General features: G+C 40.1%; 1 protein-coding gene across 5 annotated transcripts in view; it reads right to left on the bottom strand.

Moving 5' to 3' along the window:
• MFSD6 (major facilitator superfamily domain containing 6) overlaps nucleotides 1-20424 on the bottom strand; it is a 29061-nt gene extending 8637 nt beyond the window's left edge. For 2 of the 5 annotated variants that reach the window (XM_076342225.1, XM_076342226.1), the window contains exons 1-3: nucleotides 20335-20423; nucleotides 10234-11830; nucleotides 4618-4715 (exon numbers count right to left, since the gene is read on the bottom strand). In XM_076342225.1, coding sequence (XP_076198340.1) covers nucleotides 4618-4715; nucleotides 10234-11777 — 1642 coding nt within the window. In that variant the 5' untranslated portion in view covers nucleotides 11778-11830; nucleotides 20335-20423. Of the gene's footprint in view, nucleotides 1-4617; nucleotides 4716-10233; nucleotides 11831-13634; nucleotides 13678-20334 lie in introns of all 5 variants that reach the window. The other 3 variants (XM_076342223.1, XM_076342224.1, XM_076342222.1) reach the window with 3 other exon arrangements.
• Nucleotides 20425-24467: the final 4043 nt, after the last annotated feature.

The raw sequence follows: 24467 nt of genomic DNA, 5'->3' as shown, positions 1-24467 counted from the left end.
TCACAGAGTAACTTGGATTTTGCTTAGTTGTGAAATGATAAATAGCACTGTATGGAATTGATATTGATACAGTTCAGGTATAGACATGCTAGATGTCCACAAGGCTGTACAGTTCATTTTCATCCACATCTAAATAAAAATTTCTCAAGCTTTGGGTTTGTAAAGGCCACCTTTATACATTGCAGAGCTGGTTTTGGTAATAGAACACCATCTCGTTGAAAAATAAAAGGCTTACGTTAGGATGAGTGTACTTTTCCTTACAATTTACAGTTTAAGGCTGTAAAACTTAAAGATTTTCCATCCAAATCTAAATAAAAATTTCTCAAGCTTTGGGTTTGTAAAGGCCATCTTTATACATTGCAGAACTGGTTTTGATAATAGAACACCATCTCGTTGAAAAATAAAAGGCTTACGCTAGGATGAGTGTACTTTACCTTACAATTTACAGTTTAAGGCTGTAAAACTTAAAGATTTTCCATCCAAATCTAAATAAAAATTTCTCAAGCTTTGGGTTTGTAAAGGCCACCTTTATACATTGCAGAGCTGGTTTTGGTAATAGAACACCATCTCGTTGAAAAATAAAAGGCTTACGCTAGGATGAGTGTACTTTACCTTACAATTTACAGTTTAAGGCTGTAAAACTTACAGATTTTCCATCCAAAGAGCTCAGAATTTTAAAACTCACTGAATATCTACTTTTTTTTTAATGCAGACCCACGTATGCATTGAAAATAGCAACAAAGAACTGTCCCAATAACAAAGCAAAGCTAATCTAATATAGATAATGTGTTTTTTGTTTTCGAAAGGATACCAATTAATTTAAAACATTCAGTTTTATTAGCTATTTAAGAGTAAGTCAAGTTTTAAACGCCAGGCAAATCAAAAACACATCAGAAATTATTTGAACCGTGAAGCACAATACCACTGTATTTGTTTGAAAACAAAAGGCCATAACTTAACCAACAGGTTCTTGGATGTTTTCACCTTTACTAGGCAATCCAGATAGAACATAGTGTTCCCAGTTCCTCTGAAAACAAATCCATACCTTTAAACCAGCCTATTTCACTTGCCTTTAAAGGTACGGGCTTTTTTTTTTTTTTTAAAGTATGTGTACACTACTAATGTAGTTTTTATTATAATTATTTATACAACAGTGACTGTTTGGAACAGTTTTTACAACAACTTTCATAAGAAGTCTGGTCTGGATTACTGCTAACCACAATTCTTATAAAAAGAAGTTGTTCACAATACATATATTGTGATGTTTTTTGCTAAGACCACTAACCACCATTTCACCATCTGGACTATAGTTCCAACAAGTGTAACAACCCTAGTGTTATGCTTAGAATAACAATGTTTATCACACTTAGGATAATTTGCATATAAACCAAGAGTTGAAGATTTGGAGAGCCAAATTTATTTCAATGGAGATATATCCTAATTATTGCCAGTTAAAGACCCAAGGGTTTTGCTCTCTAGACATAACTGTGTTGCTGGAGCATCAGTAGGAGTCACTTCTTAGAATAGTACTTGTTTGTAGGAGTTTGTTGGATAACTGCCAAGTGAAAATAGCTAATTTTCAGGTTATCAATACAGTTTTGTAATTTAGAAAATTCCTGTTATGCAAATTGGTGAGCTAGCACAGCTGTTACCAGGCAATTTGGACTGTTGCTTTGGAACAATAAGTTGAAGTAAGTTGCAGCTTACTCTTATTAACTATCATATCAAAACTTAATCTGTTAAGTGTGAAATGAACAAGATTGCTTGCGTGTTTGCTGACTGATGACATATATACACACACTATATGCATTTGCCTATGGGGATGTCTTGAAATTTTCAGTTATTAAAGATTCGGCCTAAGCTCTTATTTTCATACATTGCATGTGCAAGTCAATACAGCATACAGATTCAAAACTCTTAAATTAAGAAGTGAGTTTACATCTCCTCATTTACTCCTTTGACAGCGCAACGCACTTAAAGAGTCCTCCCCATCCCAGTTACAGACAGCAACTGAAACATAGCATGGTTCTTATTACAATCAATAGATGGAGTTTGCAGAGTCATCTTCCAGAAATCTCTCCATGCCCTTCAGCATAGCACATGGGGACAATCTTTCTTGTATTGCAGAAACAGATTAAAAAGAAAAATAAATTCTTTACAAAAGTCAGCTGAAACTGTTGTTGACCTTAAACCCCTCGAGCTGAAGGAACTGCAATTTACATAGAATTTGACAGCTTCCTGGAAAAAGTTATGCACAATTATAACAAGGACTTCACCAAGGGATTTAAAAGACCTATCAACTTGGTGCAGTCACGTGGCCCACATGGTACCCACATGTTCTGCAAAATCTGCTGCTCTTTTGTTTTTAAATACTCCTAACCTTACATATGCAAAGCAGCTACAATTCTTAGCTCCCTCTGTCAACAAACTCACTTAACAAAAGTAAGAGCTTCCACCTCACCAAATTTCATTAAGTTGTCACCTCTTATCCCTACCAACAGATTCAGTGGATATGTAGGAAAGCAAGCTGAGCCCAAAGAAACAGGATTTGGTAACTGCTGCAATAGAAATAATGAATCAAGAAGAGATTAAAACCAGTAAGAGCGAGGAGGGGAAAAGAATAAAGGGTGGGGAAAAAAGTCAACAGTACTTCTAAAAAGATAAACTTGATCTCTCATTCAGCAACACTGAATGAGATTACTGGAATGTAACAAACACAGTGGCAGTAATTAGACACACATACAGTGTACCTACAGACTTCATGGATGCTAATAAGCCATGTTAGATGCAGGTTGAAAAGTGCATGTAGAACACGAAGAGGCTTTCGGGGGGGAGAGGGAGGGTGCATGCATGTGTGTGTGTTTTGTTTTGAACTTTCTCATTTTCTGACTATAAATAACTGCAAATAGCAAGATTAACCCAAGTGTACATGATTCAGCAGCGGCTAGATACAGAGAAAGTCTGGCAGATAAATTCATGAGAAAGTATTATTTTGAAGGTCCTTATTTTTTTAAATCTTGATTACTCAAGATTACACCACACAAAAAACCCCACCAAAAGAGCTCCCTCACAGCCTTGCTGTAAAAGCAAACCTACATATTAAGCAATTCATATTGAAATTTCAGCAGAATAAAAACAAGACTTAAAGTAAAAGACACTTCTTTCTCAGCCATGACGATAGGATGCTTCCGGGCACAAACTTATGGCTGTATTGTTGAGACACAAGTTTTTTTTCCTATATTTTGAGTTGAGGTGTCTTTGAAACAGGATTACCTAGAAGGTAATATCCAAAGTTTTGTATTCAATCATTTGTTCCCCCTAAATGTTTAAGCAGGCAAGAGTATAACACATATGCTTTCTTCAGGTTCTTTGCAACATTTTCATATTTTAACACTTGATATGAATGATGAAGTATCAATTCAATAGTTGTGGTTCAGGGCTTTTTTAATACCAAAATTCAGAAGCTTGCTGTTGTGGCAGTTTTAATACAATAAACTGGTTTTGTTAGCAGGGAGGGAAGGAGCCAGGACACTAACAGATTTCTTTCTATGTATACGTAGAGATCTACACAGTACTCTCCAATGGCATTTTATAACTCAAGTTAAAATCTACCTTACAAAGTTTTCTGTAAATACAGTAGAAAAAGTTAATGCAAATTCAAATTATGCTGGACATAGAAGAATAAAACTTCTAAGTATAATCTGTGGAAAATTTTCTAAGTAGCATTGTATAAAGCCAAAATAATGGCTTTAACAAAGATGGTACAATTATTTTTAAAGGCAGGGAAAATATTTTCTGCATTTAAATTAACCATTCTTTTGCACGCTTGCAAACCCAAATACTTCAGTATTCTTCAAATACTGAAGAAACAAAGTAAAATAGTTTAGATGTTTCCTGGTTTTGAGAAGTGGTACCCACTACAAAGACACAAAAAATTCTTGTAAAATTTAAGTTAGAACAATTTATACTTTAACATTGCAATGAAGGTCTTACAGTCTTCTTTGACAACATGAATTGAAAACGGGGCTCAAATTACTTTTCATAGACCACACCTCTGTCCTTCTAATTAAATTAGTTAAAGGGCAAGTATCTTAAAGAAGTTCTATTAGCACAAAGCTATTGAAAGAAATTCCTCTCTAGCTATTAAAAAAAGAAAATTCTATAGTCTAAAGGTATTGATGAACAATACCACTGAAAAACTACAAAATATTTTAACAGAGATAGAATGACCCAGACTATGTTGATTTTTTTTTTTTTTTACGGCATCAAGAACCACGACCTATTGCATTTAATGAAGTTCACATTTACCACCAAACAGGATTTGCAGTAGGTGTGTACCCAGCTTGTGCTTCTGTCTCATTGTTTAGTTAAAGGGTGTGTTGGTCTCGCACAGATCTGTTTGAATAAACAGAGAACTGTGCACAATCAAATGCAAACCTACCCTTTTGACGTCAAATATTTCCCAAGATAAACAGTAATGTTTTATGAACGTGGGTATTCTGCGATATTTGTGGTCAAAAAACCAGAGAAATACCAGATTTTTATTTAATCACTTGAAAACAAGATAAATGTAAGCACCTGATCATATACTGGAAGGGCATTACTGCACTGTCTTACCTTGAAGTACTTCCATCGGAAGAACAGTCCAGGCGTTTTCCAGATATGAGATGTAAATGTATCGAGCTGTGTTACACGCAAGACCAATATAAAGCACTCTAAAGGAAGTAAGGAAAAGACAAGTCAGGATAGTTTGCATTCTCCTTTTTTGGTTTGTTATAATATACCTTACTACTTCAGAAACCATTTGCACATGTACAAACAGCTTGCCAGTTTAAAGCATTTGCTCAACACAAAATACATTCTTTAAGTCCTGCACCCAAACATAAACTCTCCTCTTGGCCACTCCAAACACATATCCAAACTAAGGCTAAAGTTAAGACTCTCTTCAAAATCCTAATGGAAAAAAAAATTCAAAGAGACAGCAGATCTACTGAGCTTTTAACTAAGCTCTGTAGTTCCACACCACGCTCTGCACAGGACTGTATTTCAGAGAGACCATTTCTAAGCACATTCAACATCCCTTCCAAACAATCTTCTTTTCTAACCATTCAGAGATTCATTCTTCCATTTTAATGTAAGACTGGTGCAGGTTTGTATTAGATTAATTAATTTTACCCCAATTAATGTAAGTTTATGGTCCCGGTATCTGCAAACTGCTCAGAACTACTCTAAAAACACATCCCACAGAAGCAATATGGTTTATAACAACATGCCTCAGGATAAAACTTAACCATCCTGTTGAAAAGCAGCAGATGCTGCATCTCAGAATGAAGAGGAAAAAAACTCTTATAACAGTTTTTAAACAACGAAGCACAAAGACTATTTGTGCAGTGCATTTCCCATTGCATGTTTAACCTGATGACTTTTTCCCTTCCAGTTTTCAGATTTAGCTTAGTTTACCTCCGGGGTGCTTATTCATCCAGCTATCTTTCTCTTATTTTTAGATGGATCTTGGGAAACAAAGACTTAATTCAAGACATGTTTTTAGCTTGAGAAAAGATGCTAGTGCAACCTTTAAAGATTTTTTTCAGGGAGGAGGATTATTTATTGTCCAAACATGGCTTCTTGGTTGACCCTGGTTTGGCACAGGTGAAATAAATGCAGTTGATAATTAAGGTGTTAGCGCAGACACTGTGAAAGGGCTCGTTATTCCTTCTGCTGCTTTTTTAGTTAGTTATTCTACAAAAGCACACCAAGATTTAATTAAATGGTACATAGCCACTGAAAAATCTAGAGATAGATGCAATCATAAAAATGCAGCATCTTGTTAACATTTGAGGTCTCCAAATATACATGTTGACAGCTAAAATACCAGTACCATAGTTTTCATCATGTCGGTGATATAAAAAAACATTCGGAATCGTGAAGACAGGTTTGTGCGTTTCACAACAACATGGATTTACAGAAGACAATATATTTTACTTTCAGCAAGTTGGGTAAGCTTGCAGGAAGTTCCCCCCGCCAAATCACACACCGGACCAAGCTGTGTGGCTTCCAGACACATGTAAGGTCCATGAATAGCTGGTTTAAGCTGCCTTTAGGCAACACAAGCCCAAGCATTCATTGAAGAAAACATTGGAAGCTATGAAAAAGTTTGGTATTATACAATAAAGAGAACAAACTTGTTCTTTGCGCCATGCATCATAAATTTCATCTCCCCCTTTAATTAATGCCTTCTGTTCCAAACAAATAACTTCGTTCCTTTCACAGCCACAACTTAATGTAATTCTTATGTACAATCACATTTCTGAAGTGTATTAGCACATATTTGCCACAAAAGGTAAGCAAACATGCAATGTCTGCAGGCTCCTTTCTTCATTCCCCTACTAGTAAGGCCTAGGGTGATGCACACTCTTGGGGATACAAAGGATGACCTCACCATATACTTGTTTTTCCTCATCAGCAGTACAGATGCTCCCAGCTCTGTTTAGTACCAGTTCTTGCCAGCTTGATTTCACTTTTGTCTAGCAAAAACTTTACCTGTGCACCAAGAACTTTCTTCCCATCTCAAGCTGTTCCCTATCACAGCCAGACCAGAGATGTGAAGAGGTCTCCTCCTGCTTCATTGTTTTTCCATCATCACTAACACGCTCGGCTACCTGTGCTTTTCCACCATGTTACACTTGCAGAAAGATTTGGATTCAGAGTTTAAGATCAGCAATTTAATCAGGTTCTACCTTTTAATTTGTTAGAATATATACAGAGTTTTAGGTAAACTACAGTTTATGAAGATTTCTATAATTATGCTTCTGGAGGGGTACGTCACACGAGAACTTTTGTGTATTTACAGTGTCTTTTCAAAAACGTATTTATAATAATCACTTAGGCTCTTTATCAGACCTAAATGGATAATGTAAACGTGTTCCTTATGAACCCTATATGCAGTATCCACAGAGACATCATATTCAATTTACAGGTTAAACATTTAAAGCACTGAATATATATTTATGTTAAGGAGACTAAGTTGTTTACAGCCATCACTACCAGTCTCTGCTTCCTACAAAAACTCACATGCTGGAATTATGGTCAGACAAACACAGTCAAGCTTAACCTCAAGTAGGAAGTTATTTTCAGAGATTAACATCATCGTCCTAAACTCAATGGCAGTTATGAATGCTTCTACACAGGATACCACTCAACAATGGTATCTAAATATTTGATAGCCAGTTTTGTACGCTTTTCCATCGCAATATCCTCTCAAAGAACTTGGGACCTTCACCACACTTTCTGATGACTTATTTCTTTTTAACTCTTTAGTTTACTTTTAAATGAAAATCTACTGTCATCTCTCAGAAGGTGGCTGAAGAGGCAAGGCAAAAAATACCCTTCTAGCATCTGCAATATTCCCTCCCCTCATAAATCTGTACAATCACATAACAGCTTTCTAGTTGAACCGATCACTGTCATTACTCCAGATTCATCTAGTGACCTGCTAATATACAATGTTAGAAACACTAGCAGCATGTATAACATATGCACACATGCAGTGCATGTGTGTATGAACAGTAAAGCTAATGAAGTCAGAAATCAGACATTTTAATCAGCACGTTTAATATGGTCATGCTTAAAATGCTTGGACAATAATTTGAGTATTAGCTAAAAAACCCCTGTGAAAACAGAATAGGTTTAAAAATGTTGTAAGGATCTTATATGTCAACACATACAATGGTAGAAACAGAAAGCTTTACAAGGCTAGAAAAGGAAAACTGAGCTTCTATCTGACAAGGGTGTAAAGCCCTGTTTTCTTGTAGTTCTACAAAGGACAGTCAATAGCATTTTTTTCTGCTACTGTGACAGTGCATGCATTCCTGGTACTCACACCTGTCTTCAAAGAATTAGGACAGGAAGGAAAGATTGAATGATAATGTTCAAATAAATACTGCAAAAAGACTGTCTTCATCTAGGAGTCCAACAACACAGAAGAAAGAGTGAAAATATCCTTTTTAATTTTTTTTTTTTTTTAAATTAGCAACAGAAGTTAATGGAAGGTAAGACAACCTCAGCACTGAAGTCATCTTACCAAAAAAAGATGTCAAGCCACCTTCCCTCTGTGAAATACCCTGTGAAATATTCATAGCTAGGTGTGGATTAAGAGGTACTTCTATCTTATTTCATACAAGACCTTACACCAGAATTCCCATAAACATATAACTGCTTTTATGCCAAAACAGTAAACAGAGAATTTTCAGCTTTAAAAAAAAAAAAGAAAAAAAAAGATCTAAAATACCGATCCCAAATGCTTCTGGCTAAGACAGTTCCAAGAAGGATATACAGTTGGAGGCTATCGGTTCTTATTAATGGGATAAAGAATATCTGTACTATAAGGCAGCAGACATATACAGAACTATCAAAGAATATGAGCTATGAACTCCTATAAATTCCTTTTTTTAAAAAAAAAAAGTTTGCCTCCTCTTGAACAAACCATGCATTATACAAAGTTCAAAAAGTACAAGAAGAAAGGCAACCAGAAGGAGACATCTCAAACTGTGATGACTAAATACAAGTAAGCATTAGATAACATTAAAATATGACTAATATGCATTTCCCAGGTGTAGGTATAAAGAACGTTCTTTCATTGCAAATAGGAGCTAGTGTTTTAACAACTTAATCTTGATCCAATCTTGACTTCATAGTCTTAACAGTGCAAAGGAAAAAAAAAAAAAAAAAAGAGGAGTTAATCCTGTACATCATCTTTCTTTTTAGTGGCCAATGCTCCTATCCCCTTCTGTTTCATCTACTTCATCCCCATCTATTTCATCATTCATTCACAAGCCTACCATTCTTTTGGTTTTTGTTCTTTCTCTATTTGAAGTCTAAGCCTGAATTTTGTACTATAACAATATACATTGAAAAAGCATACCCAAGCTATCTTTAGCTATGAAGATTGTGATCTGTTCTCACCACTCCTCCAACACCATATCCTTCCTCCAGTCCTTGCATGCAGCATGCAAGGTGTCATATTTTCTCATACTAACTATTGTCAAATTCAAAAGACTGACTCAAAGTAAAGAGATCCTCCTCAGTTTAAAGGAAGATAAAAACCAATCTTTTAAGTAATCTCTCAGATTACCATGCTAAGCATCTCTAACATTTTTAGTAGAGGTCAAATGAATCAAAAGATTCATCCCAATAAAAGCAAAACAAAAAAACAAAGACCAAAACCACAGAAGAGAATGCACAAAAAGAACAGTGCAGACAGCTTAAAAAATACTTAGAGCTCAATCACTGTATGATTATAAAAGGGCATTTGGAAAAGACATGATGCTAACAGCACACAGAGCTCTGTGCTCAGTTGCACAGAGTACCTGAGTAAATATAAAAAAAACCTTTACAACTTCATTAACTCAGATTCCCCGCCATCTTTCCTCCCCTGAGCTTTTTTAAAGAAGAGTGAAGGGATTTAGAATATGCAGAAATCAAGTCAATTGTGAATTTAGAGGAAAACAACGTTCACTAACACGCTGGAAGTAATCAGTTTCACTTACACAAGGCAAAAACTATGGGAGAAGCCCTGCACAGCCATCTCACTTCAGTAGCTAACACACACAGTTGCAACTAAAGGAAGAGAGCAAGGAACTGAACTGGTAAGCAACACTACCAGGCTGCAACCTCATTCTGCCAACACCCAGAGTCTGATTACGAGGGCACGTGCACAGGAGGTGCTCACCTCGCTCCTTCATCTCATCCTACTCCCCTCTCAGCGTGCAAGTGACACCTTTCCAGGCTACTATGGGGGCAAAGAACTGCCCCGCAAGAAGAAGCAGGCTAAAGCAGGTTTCCAGAATGCTGCTACTCATCAGGAAAAAAAACTGTAAAACTAATGACTAATTTATATGTCAAAACAGACAAACCTTGAGTGGGTGGCGATTTGTAAAGATCTCTAACAGAACTTTGCATCAGTGTACTAGGATGTCTTCTGGAACCGTCTGCAAAAGGTTACGGTGCCAGGCATAATGCACATACTAACACACAACTAAAATGCAGAGGAAACATTTCAGAGCATTTTCAGCTCCTAAAATAATAATAAAAAACTCCATCAGGCAAGCTATGTAACTGAGCAAGACTCGGAATTTTAAAATAGAAGGATTAACTTGAATTTTGCTTTGTAACACAAGGCTAGGCCTGAAATTCAACATTTTTTGTATAGCTCTCTAATGATTTCTAACATCTTACCTGATATGACCAACCAGTTCAATCAATTTGTGGCTGAAGAAATAGGCAGTCAGCTCAGACACGTGACTAAGCACAGAACAAACTCCGAAGAGAGTGGTGGTGCCATTCAGGTCTTCCAAGTGCCAGTAAAGAAAGGTGAACACAAAGCCATATCCAAACCCCATGAACCACGCCACGAAGAGCACTGAGCTGTACTGGATACTACACAGCAGTTTTATTAGGTCCCAAAAACTGAAAGACTGCGACTGGCTCATACTGGTAGGAGTGTTATCAGAGGATTCGTTGGAGGCACTTCTGTCCACCTGTGAGATTTCAACCTCTTTTCTCTTATTTTCATCTTGCTTGAAGTGCGCATAATGAAATCGAAACTGGGTGGCCACAATTAATGCCATTGTCATCAGAACACCAAAAACAATGAAAACTATCCTGTAGTTCTTGTACTCAGGAGCTTTACATCCTTGACCTTCAATGCCAACTTCTGTATGAGTATAGTCAATGCCAATTCCCACGGAGAGCATGGCCAGCCCCCAGCCCAGAGACCCCCACATACGCTGCAATCCATACCGGTCCCTGTGTTTGCCGAGGTACTGCAGTGTTACAGTGTCCACAATAGTAACAGAGGAAGCACTGAAAAATTCTCCTATTATGACAACCAGCAGAATGAGTAGAAAGATGGCTTCTACTTCTTGTTGATCATAAACGAGCACAGCTTGGTCAGAAGGCATTGGCTTTGTGGTGATGGCAGCTGGGGTGGTACTCAGAGTCGCGTTCCCTGGTGAGACTGGGCTAGTGGTGGTGTTTTTCGAAATGAAATGGGTACTGTTTTCCAAGACAAACTCCACATCACTGCTCTGCGTAGGTAACAGGAATGTTATTTCAGGATTAGCTGTCCCTGTTGTTTCCAAAGTGATTGGACTGGAAGCGAGCAGGTCTCTCTTCTCACGAAGTTTTGGGGATGCAGTACTCGCTGTGGTTAGCGGAGAAGACATCGAGGCATTTTGCGAAACTGTTGTTAAAAGGCTGCTTGCGTTGGTGGGATGTGCTGGGGGAAGGCCCTTTGGTACGCATCTTAAGGTGGCTGGTCTGACAAATCCAATCCCCAGGTTAAATAAAACCCAGCATAAAAGCGAAAAGAGGAGGACGATCTTCCCCTTCTTGAAGCGATCTGCCACCACTCCCCAGAAGGGAGCACTGCAAAACTCAATAAAGTACCTGATGCCCACCAGAAGTCCACTCTGACTGGGTGACATACCCAGCTGCTTGTAATACACAGGCAGCAAGGGGTAGAGAGAGCCATATGCAGAATAGAAGAAAAAATAGAAGACCTTTGAGATCAGAAGATCATTGTTTATTTTGACGCAGTGCTTCTCTAACCAATCTAGCTCTTCGTCTGGGACAGTGGTTGTCTCCATCGAAGGGGATTCATTCTGGGGCGGCAAGTCTTGATCCTTAGAAATGCCATTGAAAGGATCAGCAAGCACATACTTTCTCTTCTGTTCTTCTTCATCATCGGTTAGAATGGCAACCTTATCATCAGCTGCCATGGTTTACCACAAGCATCCAATATCTGGTGCGCTCTCAAGGAACTAGGGCTACCCTGCAAACACATAAAACATAACATGGTTAAGGTACCACACGGGAACACACCTGCAATGCCAGTCATCAAGGACAAAGACGGCTTCTTTTTGATAAGACATTCCTGAGCAATAAAGGCAGTATCAGGGTGGGGAAGGCCATTTGTCTAGACTACTGGTACATGGTAGCATCAATAAAAATGTGTTTTATGACCAATTCTGTGAAGTTCTCCCAACAGCAGCTTTAATATTGTGCAATAAAACATCTTTCATGTTTCAGACAGAGAATAATTTATATATTCAAAGTTACTGTGGCAACTAAGTGCTAGCCTTTGCAAGTTGCATTTTCTTTCAAGTTGCCTTTTCTCCCCCAAGGCTAACTGCTTTATTTCCAGTATTCCCTACTATACCAAAGGACAGCCATGATTTCGTAATTAAATAATGCAGCCACATATATATCTGGGTTTTTTTAACTATCAAAACAAATTATTATCCGAAGCCTCATGATGGCCTTCAAAAGGTTCATCATGCTCCTCTTGAAATGTGATTTTCTAAGCACTCCACAACCACAGCAGATACTGGTGGGAGGCTTGAGGTTCTAGGCTGAATGGGAAGAGAGGTGGGAATTAGGATGGGGTTTTAAAATTAAAGCAAGGGACCCTCAAAATTAGGATAACAACCTCAAAGGCATCAAAGACCTGGGAGCAAAGAAACACAGGGACAGAAAATAAGTACAGGCCCTACAATGATCTCTTCAAGTCAAATTCTGAAATTGAAGAAAGGTGGATTGGGAGATAATTATACTGCAGCTGCTCACACTTAACCTCTGCAGAAGTAAAACATTGCAAAACTGCCAAGCAACACTTAAAAATAAATTCACCACTACTTAGACTTTGATTTGACCAATCAGCTTTCACATTGAAAAACAACAAACCATTCTAATAAGTTAGGCTAGCTAACAGAAGCTTTCCTTTCAAGGAATTTAAAAAAAAAAAAAAAAAAAGCTCTGCCAGCAGGCTACCAGCTCAAAATCATTATATTAGGCAACTATTTTTGCTGTATTAATATCTGTAAATTTAACCTAGGAAGATTATCTCATGTTCATTATGAGAATGTTATATATTTTGGTTTTGTCATCCCTTTGGTGTTTGGATTAGTGTTACTATCAAACAGAAACCTTTTCAAGGACCAGTATTTCAAAAGAGCATTTTATTCCAGAAGAACCTGAAATTCCTCTAAGAGCACTCAATTTATGATCAGGAATATCTTCTCTAGGAATTTGCAAGTCTGCACTTTATTCCCACTAGAAGAGCTCCAATGAAATCACAGTCTTTCAAAATTCAACTGAAAGCACAGTATCGTCCCCTTAAAATTAGTCATGCATTGATATATCCAGTGCCTTTAAATTATTTACTTATAATTCAGAAGTTATCTAAATACTGACAACGGATTTGCAAACTGATGCAAGGCTAGTAACAGAAAAGAGACTCTAACATTCACAAGTATGTTAAATTGTTTCTTACTGATCCAACATACACATAACAGCTGACAGAACAAGCCATGGATACTTCTAAAAACAACAGCCCATTAAAATAATCTAAACCTTACACAGTTCAGTGATAGATAAGTCTAAAAATACCATCATTAAAATCCCAAACACTCAGGAGGTTTGTGTGTGTTTTTCACTTTAAAATGTCATTTCTATGGGATACTATCTACAGGGATCTCTGGTTTCACTTAGGGAGAAAAGGTTGCATAAAAATCATGGAACCTTAAACATTCATGTATTCAAGGTCAGAAGTTAATCAAAACAATGCCGGCACATACACATAGACTGCTTTTTTCTCCAGTTTCTTCAGAGACAATCCAACTAAAAAAAAAAAAAAAAAGTAGTATTTCAAGTGCCAAAAGATTAGGAAAAGTCCTTATTAAGTTGTTAGAACAGTCAAATGTGAAAACACATTTTCTTGCCTTTACCTGCTACCATCAAAAGCCACATGAACCAAAAACCAGCAGCTGTCTAGTTAGCGCCTGCAATTTTCAGTTCAGTCAGCCACTTCCACCTGACAGTTGGAAGGACTGTGGGTTTTTTGCTCATACATTTGCTCATTTTTGGCTTCTATATCCATAAAACAAGTCCTTCTAATGAGTAAATTAGATCAGTCATCATCTGTGCTTTTATTTTCTTTACGCCTCCCCGTGCTTTGACAACAGACTCCAGAACTTGTGCAAGGCCCCACTTATGTCAAGGGAACATAACTGAGGTTTTGGTGTTGTTCCTGTGTCCTACCAAAACCAGTATATGCTCATCTATTTACAGCAACTTGCTTACTAGCTGTATCAGAGCTTCACAGCATTTAATTTTGAAGAATAAATTTCCTCCCCTGTCCCCATGACATGACAAGATAGAACTCACATTTTAACCACTTGGATATTAGGACAACTTCTTTGCAAGTATGAATTGAAATTATCCTGATTTAAACAACACTGCCATATTCCTTATCCCTATATATGAGCTCTGAACCATCTGATTTCATATAAATTATACTGAAGGCTTTTAGAGCAATTAGTATTCAATCCTTTTTAATTCAGTTTCCCTTTTCTATTGGAATGGAACTTCAATTTTGTACATTGTATGAATAGCAGGTATATTAAAAATTGTTATACAGCTAATCTTTAAACACTTGAGTTGCTGCATCTTCTTCCCCCCTCCATAACTTGTATCTGCCCCAGCATCCATCTTCTTCTAACCCATTGTGTGCAAGGATTAATCCAAAAGATACACTCCTAGTATTTTGACTAGAACATCTTGGGTAAGAATGCTATGAAAAGTATATTTCATAATAATTTCAGGAAATATTTTCTCACCCTGAGAGTGTTTCATTGAATATTATGAATAACACAGAATATACTCTTCAGAAATATAACAGCATCAAGACTGGTAGGAGCCATATGGCATTCTTTAATGTTTTGATCACTAGTTTGTTTAGGAGTCAGGTTTTTGAAAGTGATTTTATTTAGTGATTTTTTAAATTCTAAAACTAAATGACCGAAAATGAGAAAACCAACAAAGTGGTATTGTTACTGAAAAAATCTACAAAAAAATTAATAATCTATGGGGCCTTCCTTCTTCTGACAAAAAAGCCATGCAACTCAGGGATTGAATGTGCAGCAAATCAAACAGATGGAAAAACAACGTACTTTTAAGTGAGAAGAGACTAGTTATCTACTGGTTATTTTAACTGTAGCCTTCAAATACTGTATCTTCACTTTGCAAAAACTTTATCTGATCCACAAGACAGTAGGAGGATAGAAGACAGCACTACCGGCAAGCTTAAAATGAACAGAGAATAGGAGTAAGGAAGAACGGTTCAGAGAGTAAACAGAATGGATTTCAGTGTGAATATAAATTTTAACTCGTTTGAGGCAGAACAGAGCACGAAGTTTTGGTAGAGGCCTGTTGAATGTCATCAGTCCAGCCAGAACAAGTGAGACCAGGGAGGTTGCGGAGTGGTAACATCACTCGGAAAAAACAGGAGTAACAGTTTTGAAGCTATCTTCCCTAAACTTAGGTAAGTGCACCAACAGACAACAAAGCCCTAGCACACAAATTGGAAGAAAATTCTGCAAAGATCCTGAGAAAGCCCCACAAAGGGAAAAGGAAGAGGCATAGCAAGCAGACAGCACAGCAGATGTATGTCACAGGAAAGCACCTTGGTCCTCCAACAGACAAACAAGCTTTTGTCTTCCCACAGGTTTATGCTTCCAAACCACTACGGAACTCAGAACAGGGAACTGGGTCTTTGTTCCCTCATCATCCCGTCGCCCCTGACACGGCTACAACTGAAAAACACTTCATGAAAATCTGAACTGCCCACTTCCCCCCCAACCCATGATCCTATCATACAGGCCCAGGAGCATAAGTCCCTTGCTCACAGCTGCACAGAAAGCTTGTGGCTGACCCGGCTTTCTCAGTCTGAGGATTATTCTTCAGTATCACTCATGCTCTGAGCCTGTTTATACACAAGTGCATGCACTTCTTTTCAGATATATACTTGTTAACCACACGACTATTCTTCCTTCAAGCTTTGCACAGATAGGATTTTTTTATGTAAGTACTAGAGTCTATTATTTTTTCTAAGTTTCCTGATACAGATTGCTGCTGCCTGGTTTATATCTATTCCTCCAGCAAGTCAAAATCCACTTTCAAACCCGCACATCTACGACACATCTTTCATCCAGTCATCTTCCGCAAACAGCTACAGCAACTTTCCTGCAGACTTGTACCTTTGAGCAACTGAGGAACAGAGGAAAAACCATTTGTCCCAAGGAATTTAGTGATGACAATGCAATGGTCATTATAATGACTGTAACGAGGCTCTTTGGCAGGCAGGTGGAAAGAGGCAAATATGGGTATTCTACATTTAGTTAAGTATCTTCTTGGCACTCTTGCCTTTTTTATTTCTTAAATCTATCCTCATTTACTCTGGCTCTCCTAATAATTAAGAGGATTTCAAGATCAGAAAGGATAAAAAGCTAATCTATTCAAGACAACCTGACATTACAAGAAGTTCCCTATAAAACAAAGGAAAATTATAATAAGGAAAATAATACACTAAAAACTCAGCTCTCGCCTTCGAGTCACTCTTCCCAAAACCTTGGGGGGGGGGAACCCACCTCAAAATACCTGCTTTGCACTGTATCTCAGGGGAAAGAAAAAAAAAAAAAAGGCCAATCAACAGATCAGACTGGGGTAGCAAATCCCTAAACCTCTCAGGAAAAATACCATGGCACTTACAGCACAAGGCATTAAAACTTCACTTGCAGACTAACAGAAAGTTAGATTTGGTGTTACGGAGTACTGCTGTTTTTAAATAAAGTTTAATTCAGCATATATATTCCATTCACTAGGCTTTGAGACCTAAAGTATAATTAAGACTCACGAAGCAGAGCCTCAAAATCAGGGTTTGGATGTATACTGAATGTAAAAAAAAAAAAACAAAAAAAACCAACACCCCCCCCCCCCCCAACAAACCACAGGACAGTTCATCAGAAGACAGTGCAAATGATCAAGAGTAGCTTAACCTGTTAAATACCTAGAGAAATCACTGCAGAAGATTTATATTTACACAGTCTCAGAAAACATACTCTAAGAGTAGAATTTCAAAACAGGAATCATTAATTAATCTCTCAAGCAACATGCAGCTGTAAGAACGGAGCAGACTAGCTTGCTGTTTGCATCGTGTGGATAAACCAAAGCCAGCCAACATGGCATCACATCTTATTTTACCCCTTTCAGATTTTCACTGAGTAGCAAACTGACTTTGTAGCAAACACGTGAAATTCTACATAAAGTTTTCATACCAACATTTTTAAATTTGTTAATAGAAAACATGTTTCTTGAATAAACCTTTAAGTCACTAATTATTGTTTGATTCAGAAGAGGTCTGTGCTAGAGAAGCAGACTTAAAAACTATCCATCTTCCAAAGAAAGCTCACCTCACTCATCCCCCGGCTGGTGAAACTGCCACAACGAGTGCACCCATCATATTGCTCATGCACACTACCTCCTCCTCAGCCCACCTCGTCTCATTGATCTAAACTACAAAACCTTTGGATCAAAGGCTTTCTGCTACAGTATCTGTGCAGCGTCTCTCAGAATTAAGCACTGCATCCAGCAGGCCTACAAGGCATCGCTGTAATAAACATGAATAATAGACTCTGTTTTCCATTTCCAAGCAAGTTTCGCCCCTAAGGAACAGCCTGGTGCTGTTGCCTGCATCCATGCCAAAAAGAAGCAGAATGTTATGCAAACAACTTACATCATGACAGAGGAGTGCACAGACTTCATTTACTCTTGCATCACCTTCCCAAACCTCTCCCAGGTAGCCAACCTCCAGGTGGAGCCCTTTGAGGGGCTGTCGCCTGCCAAGCCACACAGACCAACTCCGGGCAGGCTGACCCCACCTGCCCATATCACCATCCCCTGCTCTCTAAAGGTAAGCAGTCCTCCTGTGAGGCCCCAGCATGGACACCTTACTCAGAATTTATGAAACTAGGAAAAAATCACGATTAGTGAATTAACTCAGTGCTGGGAAATATATTTGTTTCAAGTCTTAACCAAGGCATTAGCATTTTAACATTAACCACCATAATTAGGGTTTCCATGAAGTGAAACCACCTCGTTCTAAAACATTTAGCACTTAAAATTGCTTTATTTTCTGTTGCTTGGCATGCACTTACTTAATGTGTTGGTCTGTAGGTTTTTCTACTTCATTCAGTATGCACATAAAACCCCACATACTTTGACACATTTAGTCAACTAGATTGAGAGACTACAGTATGTCTGAAGTATGTCAGGATCAGGTTTATAATAGGTTTAATGCACTTTATAATAGGTCTGAAGCTGCTAGGTTGATACAATAGTGCTAGTATTAACATTAAAGAAGACAAGAACCTATCAGATCCTCATCTGTTAAAGAAAAACCATTAAACTCGCATCTTAGGACTCCTGCTTTCCAATCATGTTTTCCATTTAATATGTGCAAATTAAGATGTCCTAGTAGACTATTTTTTCATCAGTTTCTTTTTAGTCAGTATTAGACTCCAATTTTTTTAACCGGTTTTTAATTTACCAACTACATATCTACACTGCCAAGGTTTACACTTCATTAACGATGGCAAATAACAAGTGTGCCTTCAACTACGGACCAGGCAAGTGCCCAGAGTCAGAGCCGAAGTACTCCACAAGCACAGCGGCTTCCAGCGCTGGGGAGGGATGCAGGCACCCAGCTGCACCACCAAGCCTGGCAGCGGCAGGAGCAGTGGTCTGTTTCAAATCAGAGAGGCCTGCCAGGCAATACCCAGCCTCAGGGACCAGCCGCCGCTACCGCGGCCGGATCGTCACCAGTTCACACTCTCCCACGCTGCTACGTAAACTCAGGCCCATTGCGCTGTAGCTGAAGATTAAGATGAATTTTAGGTTGCGTTGAAGTTGTGCCCTAGCACCAGCTACATTAGTGATCAACCACAGCTTCCTCACATCAGCTCCTCACATCATCAGCTTTTGCTCTCATATTCTCACTCCACCTGTTTGGTTTTTTTAAACCTGCTTAGGATTTTTACTGGGTTTATGACTGCTATCACAAACACCATCCTTAAAAAGAGGACTGTTTTCTTTTCCCCTATTCCCCAGTGGGTCTTCAGAGAATGCAAACAATAAAATAAATGTCGCCTTTGTCCACTATTTATATCCAGGGAAACAAATACAAAAAAAGTAACCAAGCTAGAAAACTAGCATTTTACAATCTTTTTCCTTGGACATTACTAAATACAGTGGACAACTAGACCCTATATATCTTAGTAACGTAATAATGTTTTGGGCGAGTTTTCACTGAAATACTTCAGTGCTCTGTTCAAACAGCCACTCTCCTCTTCCCTAAACTCCAAGTTTATCACTCTTCACACTGCATTTTTCATTAACACAACATTTAAAAAGAGCCTACTGTAAAAACTTCAGAGCTGCTGACCAAACACGGGTTTTGAACTCCATCTAACTTAGAATATAACAGGCATCTGTAACACCTATGGTACCTCCAACACCAATTTCTTAAACAAGCATCTATTCCTGTGCTTGTTTTAATAAACAGAGGAGCAACTGACAGCTCGCTTACTAAAAATCGTTGTGTTTTAAGGATTTAAGGGTTCAGAAACTGAGTGACAGCTACACATAACACCACGTCTGGATGCTGACAGCAGGGACGAACATGGGGATGCCTGTGCAGGAGTTCCCATGGGACACGGCCCTGCCAGCGACCACCTCTGGGGACCCCGACACTGTCACCAGTGGTCACGCAGGAGGGCATGGGGCATTTGGCGTTGGATGGCTCAGTCACACGTACGGCAGTTATGCTTCGACCACAGTGCTGAGCTTCTGGAGATGAGGGCCGGGATCCTAATGAGGTCATGACTTAGCCACAATTAACGTCAGGGGACCTCAACAAGAGTGAAGCCAGCGCACACGCGACCACCCGGCTCAGCTGAGGAGCAGCTGATCGGCTGCAGCGCAGTGCAGGCAGGAAACACCTCCAAGAAGGAAAAGCTGAACAGAGCAGCCGTTAGGAGGGAAGGAAAAGGCTGAGGCAAGGGCCCAATGGCAGCATCCTGGGCGGCTGCGGGGACAAGGCCCGTCGCCCCCGGTGGGGAGGGACCTGGAGCCGGTGCCGGGTCAGAGATCGGGGGGGAACGGCCTCACCGGCCCGGCGGCTGCCCGGCTCCGACCGGCAGCGACGAGGTGCGCCACAGCCGGCCGGCCGGCCGCCTCGCCCGCCGGCAACCCCGCGGCGCGGCCCGCGGCGCCGCAGCGACCCCCGGGTCGGTACCCGCCGGCCCGCGGCCGGGCCCGCCCGCTGCCGGCGCCCCGCGGAGCGCGGGCTAGGGGGGAGGCGGCGGCGCCCTGCCGGGCGGCCTGCCGCGGGCCTGGCTGCCGGCCCGGCCCCCCGCGCACCGCGGGGCCGCGCTGACTCACCTCGCCCGGGGGCGGCTCCGGGGGCGGCTCCGGGGGGGCGCTCAGCCGGGAGCATCGCAGCCCCTTCCCGCCGCCGCCGCCTCCTGCCGCCGCGGCTGCTGCGGGCGGCGGCTCCGCGCACCTTCGGCCGCCCCCCCCGGCCGGGCCGCGCCGCGCCGCCGCCGCCGCGCAGGGGCGCTGCGGGGAGGGATGGAGCCGCCCCCCGCCGCGGGGGGGCCGCGCACCCGCCCGCCCGGCGCCGCCTCCGCGCCCCCCGGGTCGCCGGCCCGACCCGGCCCGGGACGCAGGGGGCAGGCGGGGACCTCGGGCGGGACGGGGAAGGAGTCGTCTTACTTACGTGCTATGTTGAGGCTGCGGATGGCAGATCTGTGCCGACGCTGGGCCACGGGCTGGACGTTTGGTTTAAAAGTAGTGTTTGGGGGAGCGTTCGTGGACCCTAAACAACCGAGTAACTCAACGCTCATAGTGCTTCCTGCTCCTCAGAAGTTCCAAACACGTATTACAGCATAAAGAATTAAATTGCTGCCTTCTGCAGCCACTGGCATCATCCCTTCAATAATATTGTTTCTAGAATTATATACAAATAAAATTACGTAAATGTTTAAAACAACAAGGTAAACTTCCCCCCCCACTGTAATTATTGAGGCAGAAAAACACAGCCAGGGAGGGTAACTTCCCAAGGAACAGCTGTGCCGTGTTGCACTATCAAAAGGTCAGCGGCGTTAAGCTAAAGAAGGGGAACAATCAAGACAGAAAGTGAAAGGCCAGCCTGAGATTTGGGGTGTTTATCAGCCCTGAACTGAACAGGAGGTAGTGAAGTTGTTTGAGGATTAAGTTCAAGTGCTCAGGTGATGGTGTTCTGCACACAAGAGCTCAGACCGGGCCATAGTCCAAGCAGAGTCAATAAAGCGAGTAGACTCCACCAGCCACCCCTCCCGGCGGCACAGCACAGGCAGTTTCTGCCCAGGACAGTGACCAGGCTGCAGACGTTAACTGGGATACCACAGGACAAATGCATTACTACTTGCATCTTCTTATTTGTACCTCCCTTTTCTGAGGGAGGATTCCCCTTTCCTCAAGGAAAAAAAAAAAGCATTATTTTGCCCAAGGGAAGAAATTGAGAGAAAACCGTAAGTTTGCATAATTGAGGCAGACGGAGAGGAACGGGGGCACCACGGGTGTTCGAGCCATTTGATCTGAGTTCTCACCAAAGTGAAAGGGACACCAGTCCCCGTGGAAGGCAACGCCCTCTCAAGGTCATTCCCCTGCCCCGCCAATGTACCTGATGGGGTGTGATCTTTGTATGCGGATACGAAGGCCATTGAGGACACCGTCCGATTAAAAGCTTGCCTACCCGTACAGTAAAGGCCTCTCCAGAAGGAGGCAGGAGACAAAAGCTGAATTTTGTAGGGGAGATGACCTGGGGCAGGAGAAGGCTTGTTTATCATCTGTCTCTGGAAGGATTTTCAAAACTCTTCATCTTTGAGAATCTCCCCCATGGCTAATTAACCACAGAGAAACCACGTCTGAGGAGACCAGGAGCGCAGGCCTCCTGTAATCTTGCAGAATTCAGAGACAGACAACTATTGGCTCATATAGTGGGGGTTTTCTTACAAAATATTACTTGTAATCAACCAGATGTCAGCTCCAACCAAAATTATTTAATCTTGATGGAGACTTTTTGGCAAATTACTACAAATGCTTTTAGGGAGAACATGTATTTCAAATCATTTCCAGCCATTGTGAACTGAAAAGGGAAAGCTGATCTTTGTAGTCGCAGACTACACTTACTGGAGCCATAAAAGCAGTCTTTCCCTAAATTCTGATGACTTGACATTGCCCACCACACACTAAGAACGGTACCATCTTCTGCAGCTTTCCTTGTATTACCTTTTCTTGGAGCTGTGTTTTTGAGGAGTTACACCCTGATGATCCCCCTTCCTTCTACTTGTTTTTGGAACTTGGTTTTTATTTTTTTCCGGTACTTAGTTTGGGGTTTTTTCCCCTTAAAAAAAAAAAAAAGTGCTCTCTGAATGGACCAATTACGACAAAATGTGTAGCTTTTCTTTGCAGGCTGTCTCATAACCTGGTATGTGAACAAGAAGTTACAGCTGAGGACCAGAGGATAGAGTATGACTAACACAGAGTCACTTACAATGTTTTCTTTATATATATATATATAAAAAAATATCTTTTTATATACATATAAGTATGTGTACATATATCTTTATAAATATATATAAATGGTTTCTTACTGAGTTTAGAAGTACCGACTGAGTCTGGTCACAGAGCTCAGGCTGGGGTCCGCTGCCTCCGTTCGGTAAGCATCGTAAGGTAAGCATCGCGAAAGACCTTAGCATTGAACAGTATTATTCCAGTCTGACAAGCTACTCCAGCATTAGCAGAACTGAACATAATAGGGCTCTGCACGGTTATTTCTTTCAGCAGGGCTCTGTGTAAAGATCTGGATTACAGCCTGTTAGAAATTATTACATTTGCTCAGAGAGTTCTTTCTCTGTTCTTTCAGCTATGAAAATGAGGATTAGCAAAAATGGAGAAACTGCTGCACTGCACACAAACTGTCCTAATATATTTTTATCACAAAAGGCTATACATTTCTAGCCAAAGAAGTGTTCAGAGAAAAGGAAATGTAGTTGTAAGCTACTTGAAGTACCAAGTTTCTATTAAAACACATAAAAAGTTGAGTCAGGTGTAAAATCCATTTAAATTAATTGCAAGATCTCTTTTGTCAACGACCTCTGGATCAAGCTCTCAATCACAGTAAAATGTGATATACGGAGAAACTACCAAACAGCAATCTTTTTCTCTTAGCTAATACGTAGAGTGACACTAATAAATATGTACCTGACCACTGGATATTAGAATATTCAGAAATAATACTTTATAACTATAAAATAAATGTAATTCATTCATATACATGCCATAAAATAAACTCTGCACTATAAACCCACACCTGGGTTAAACTTATCCATGAAATGGAAAGAATGCCTCTGGATTTCTGTGGGCTTTTGGTTAATGCATATGTTACTTTATAAAGATTTTGATTTATGTGTCCTATACCACTTTACCATATGTCATGGTGAGAATACTTGCCAAAAATGGTTACAAATACCCCACTCCTTAAAAAACAAACAAAAAACTTTAATGTCTAAAAGAAAGCCCCAAATAAACTGAAAAAGTATAGGAAAGTAGTTATTTTTAAAAGTAAAATAAACAAAATTACATACAATGTGCTGGAACTGCACATTGCTAACCGTAGTAGATTTTGCTTGAAAAGGACTCAGTGGTGTCAGCTGACTCAGTGACTTGTTCCTTAGGTTAGAGGAAAAATAAAGCAAACATAGCATAACACACAAAACTTTCATGGAAAAACATCCTGTATGTTATATGTATGATACATGCATCTTGTGCTTCTGATATTTTCCAGTAATGGCAAAGGTAAAGTATCTGAGCCCCATCTTATGGAAATGGTTTCTAGGAGCTTAAATTTTAATGTATAGAAAAACTTCTTGGTTTCTTTCATAAACTAGAGCTGTACTTTGAAATCAAGAATTTCTGGTTGACACAAAATATTCTGCTGTCCTTTAGCAGCTTTTAACTCTGAGCCAAAAAAAGGAGAAAAAAAAACCATTTACATCAGTCAGATTAGAAAGATAAATTGAAGGTGAGATTTGTGTTGCTAGGACTTGCTCCAGAGTACAATGAAGACAACAGAAAAGCTTTCATTTCCATCAGACCTTTAATATAGTTTGCGTAACATGAACAAAACTACTTTTTTAGTCAATCCTTCGCTAGGAGAGGCACTGCGTTAAGGCAGCTATGGCATTCATTTCTTCTTCTTTAGGAAGCTCTTCATAACACACCAGTTTGTAATATCCCAGTGTGAATCTGGGAAGAAGTCAAGTCATTACGAGGAACAAAGTGGCTGTTCCCTACTGTTTCAGACTAAAAGCAACTATGTTACCAGTAAGAGAAAAATTCCAACAGAGGAACTGAGAAATAGTCATCCAGTGAATCAGCAAATCATGCACAGGTGCAAGCAATGTTAATGGTAACCCAGGACAAAATAGTCACAGCCGGTTAAGACGAGGAGCTACCATTGCAGTGGTCTG

The sequence above is a fragment of the Aptenodytes patagonicus genome, chromosome 6, assembly GCF_965638725.1.
Source record: "Aptenodytes patagonicus chromosome 6, bAptPat1.pri.cur, whole genome shotgun sequence".
Taxonomy (NCBI): Eukaryota; Metazoa; Chordata; class Aves; order Sphenisciformes; family Spheniscidae; genus Aptenodytes; species Aptenodytes patagonicus.
This window is presented reverse-complemented; position numbering and strand designations above follow the sequence as displayed.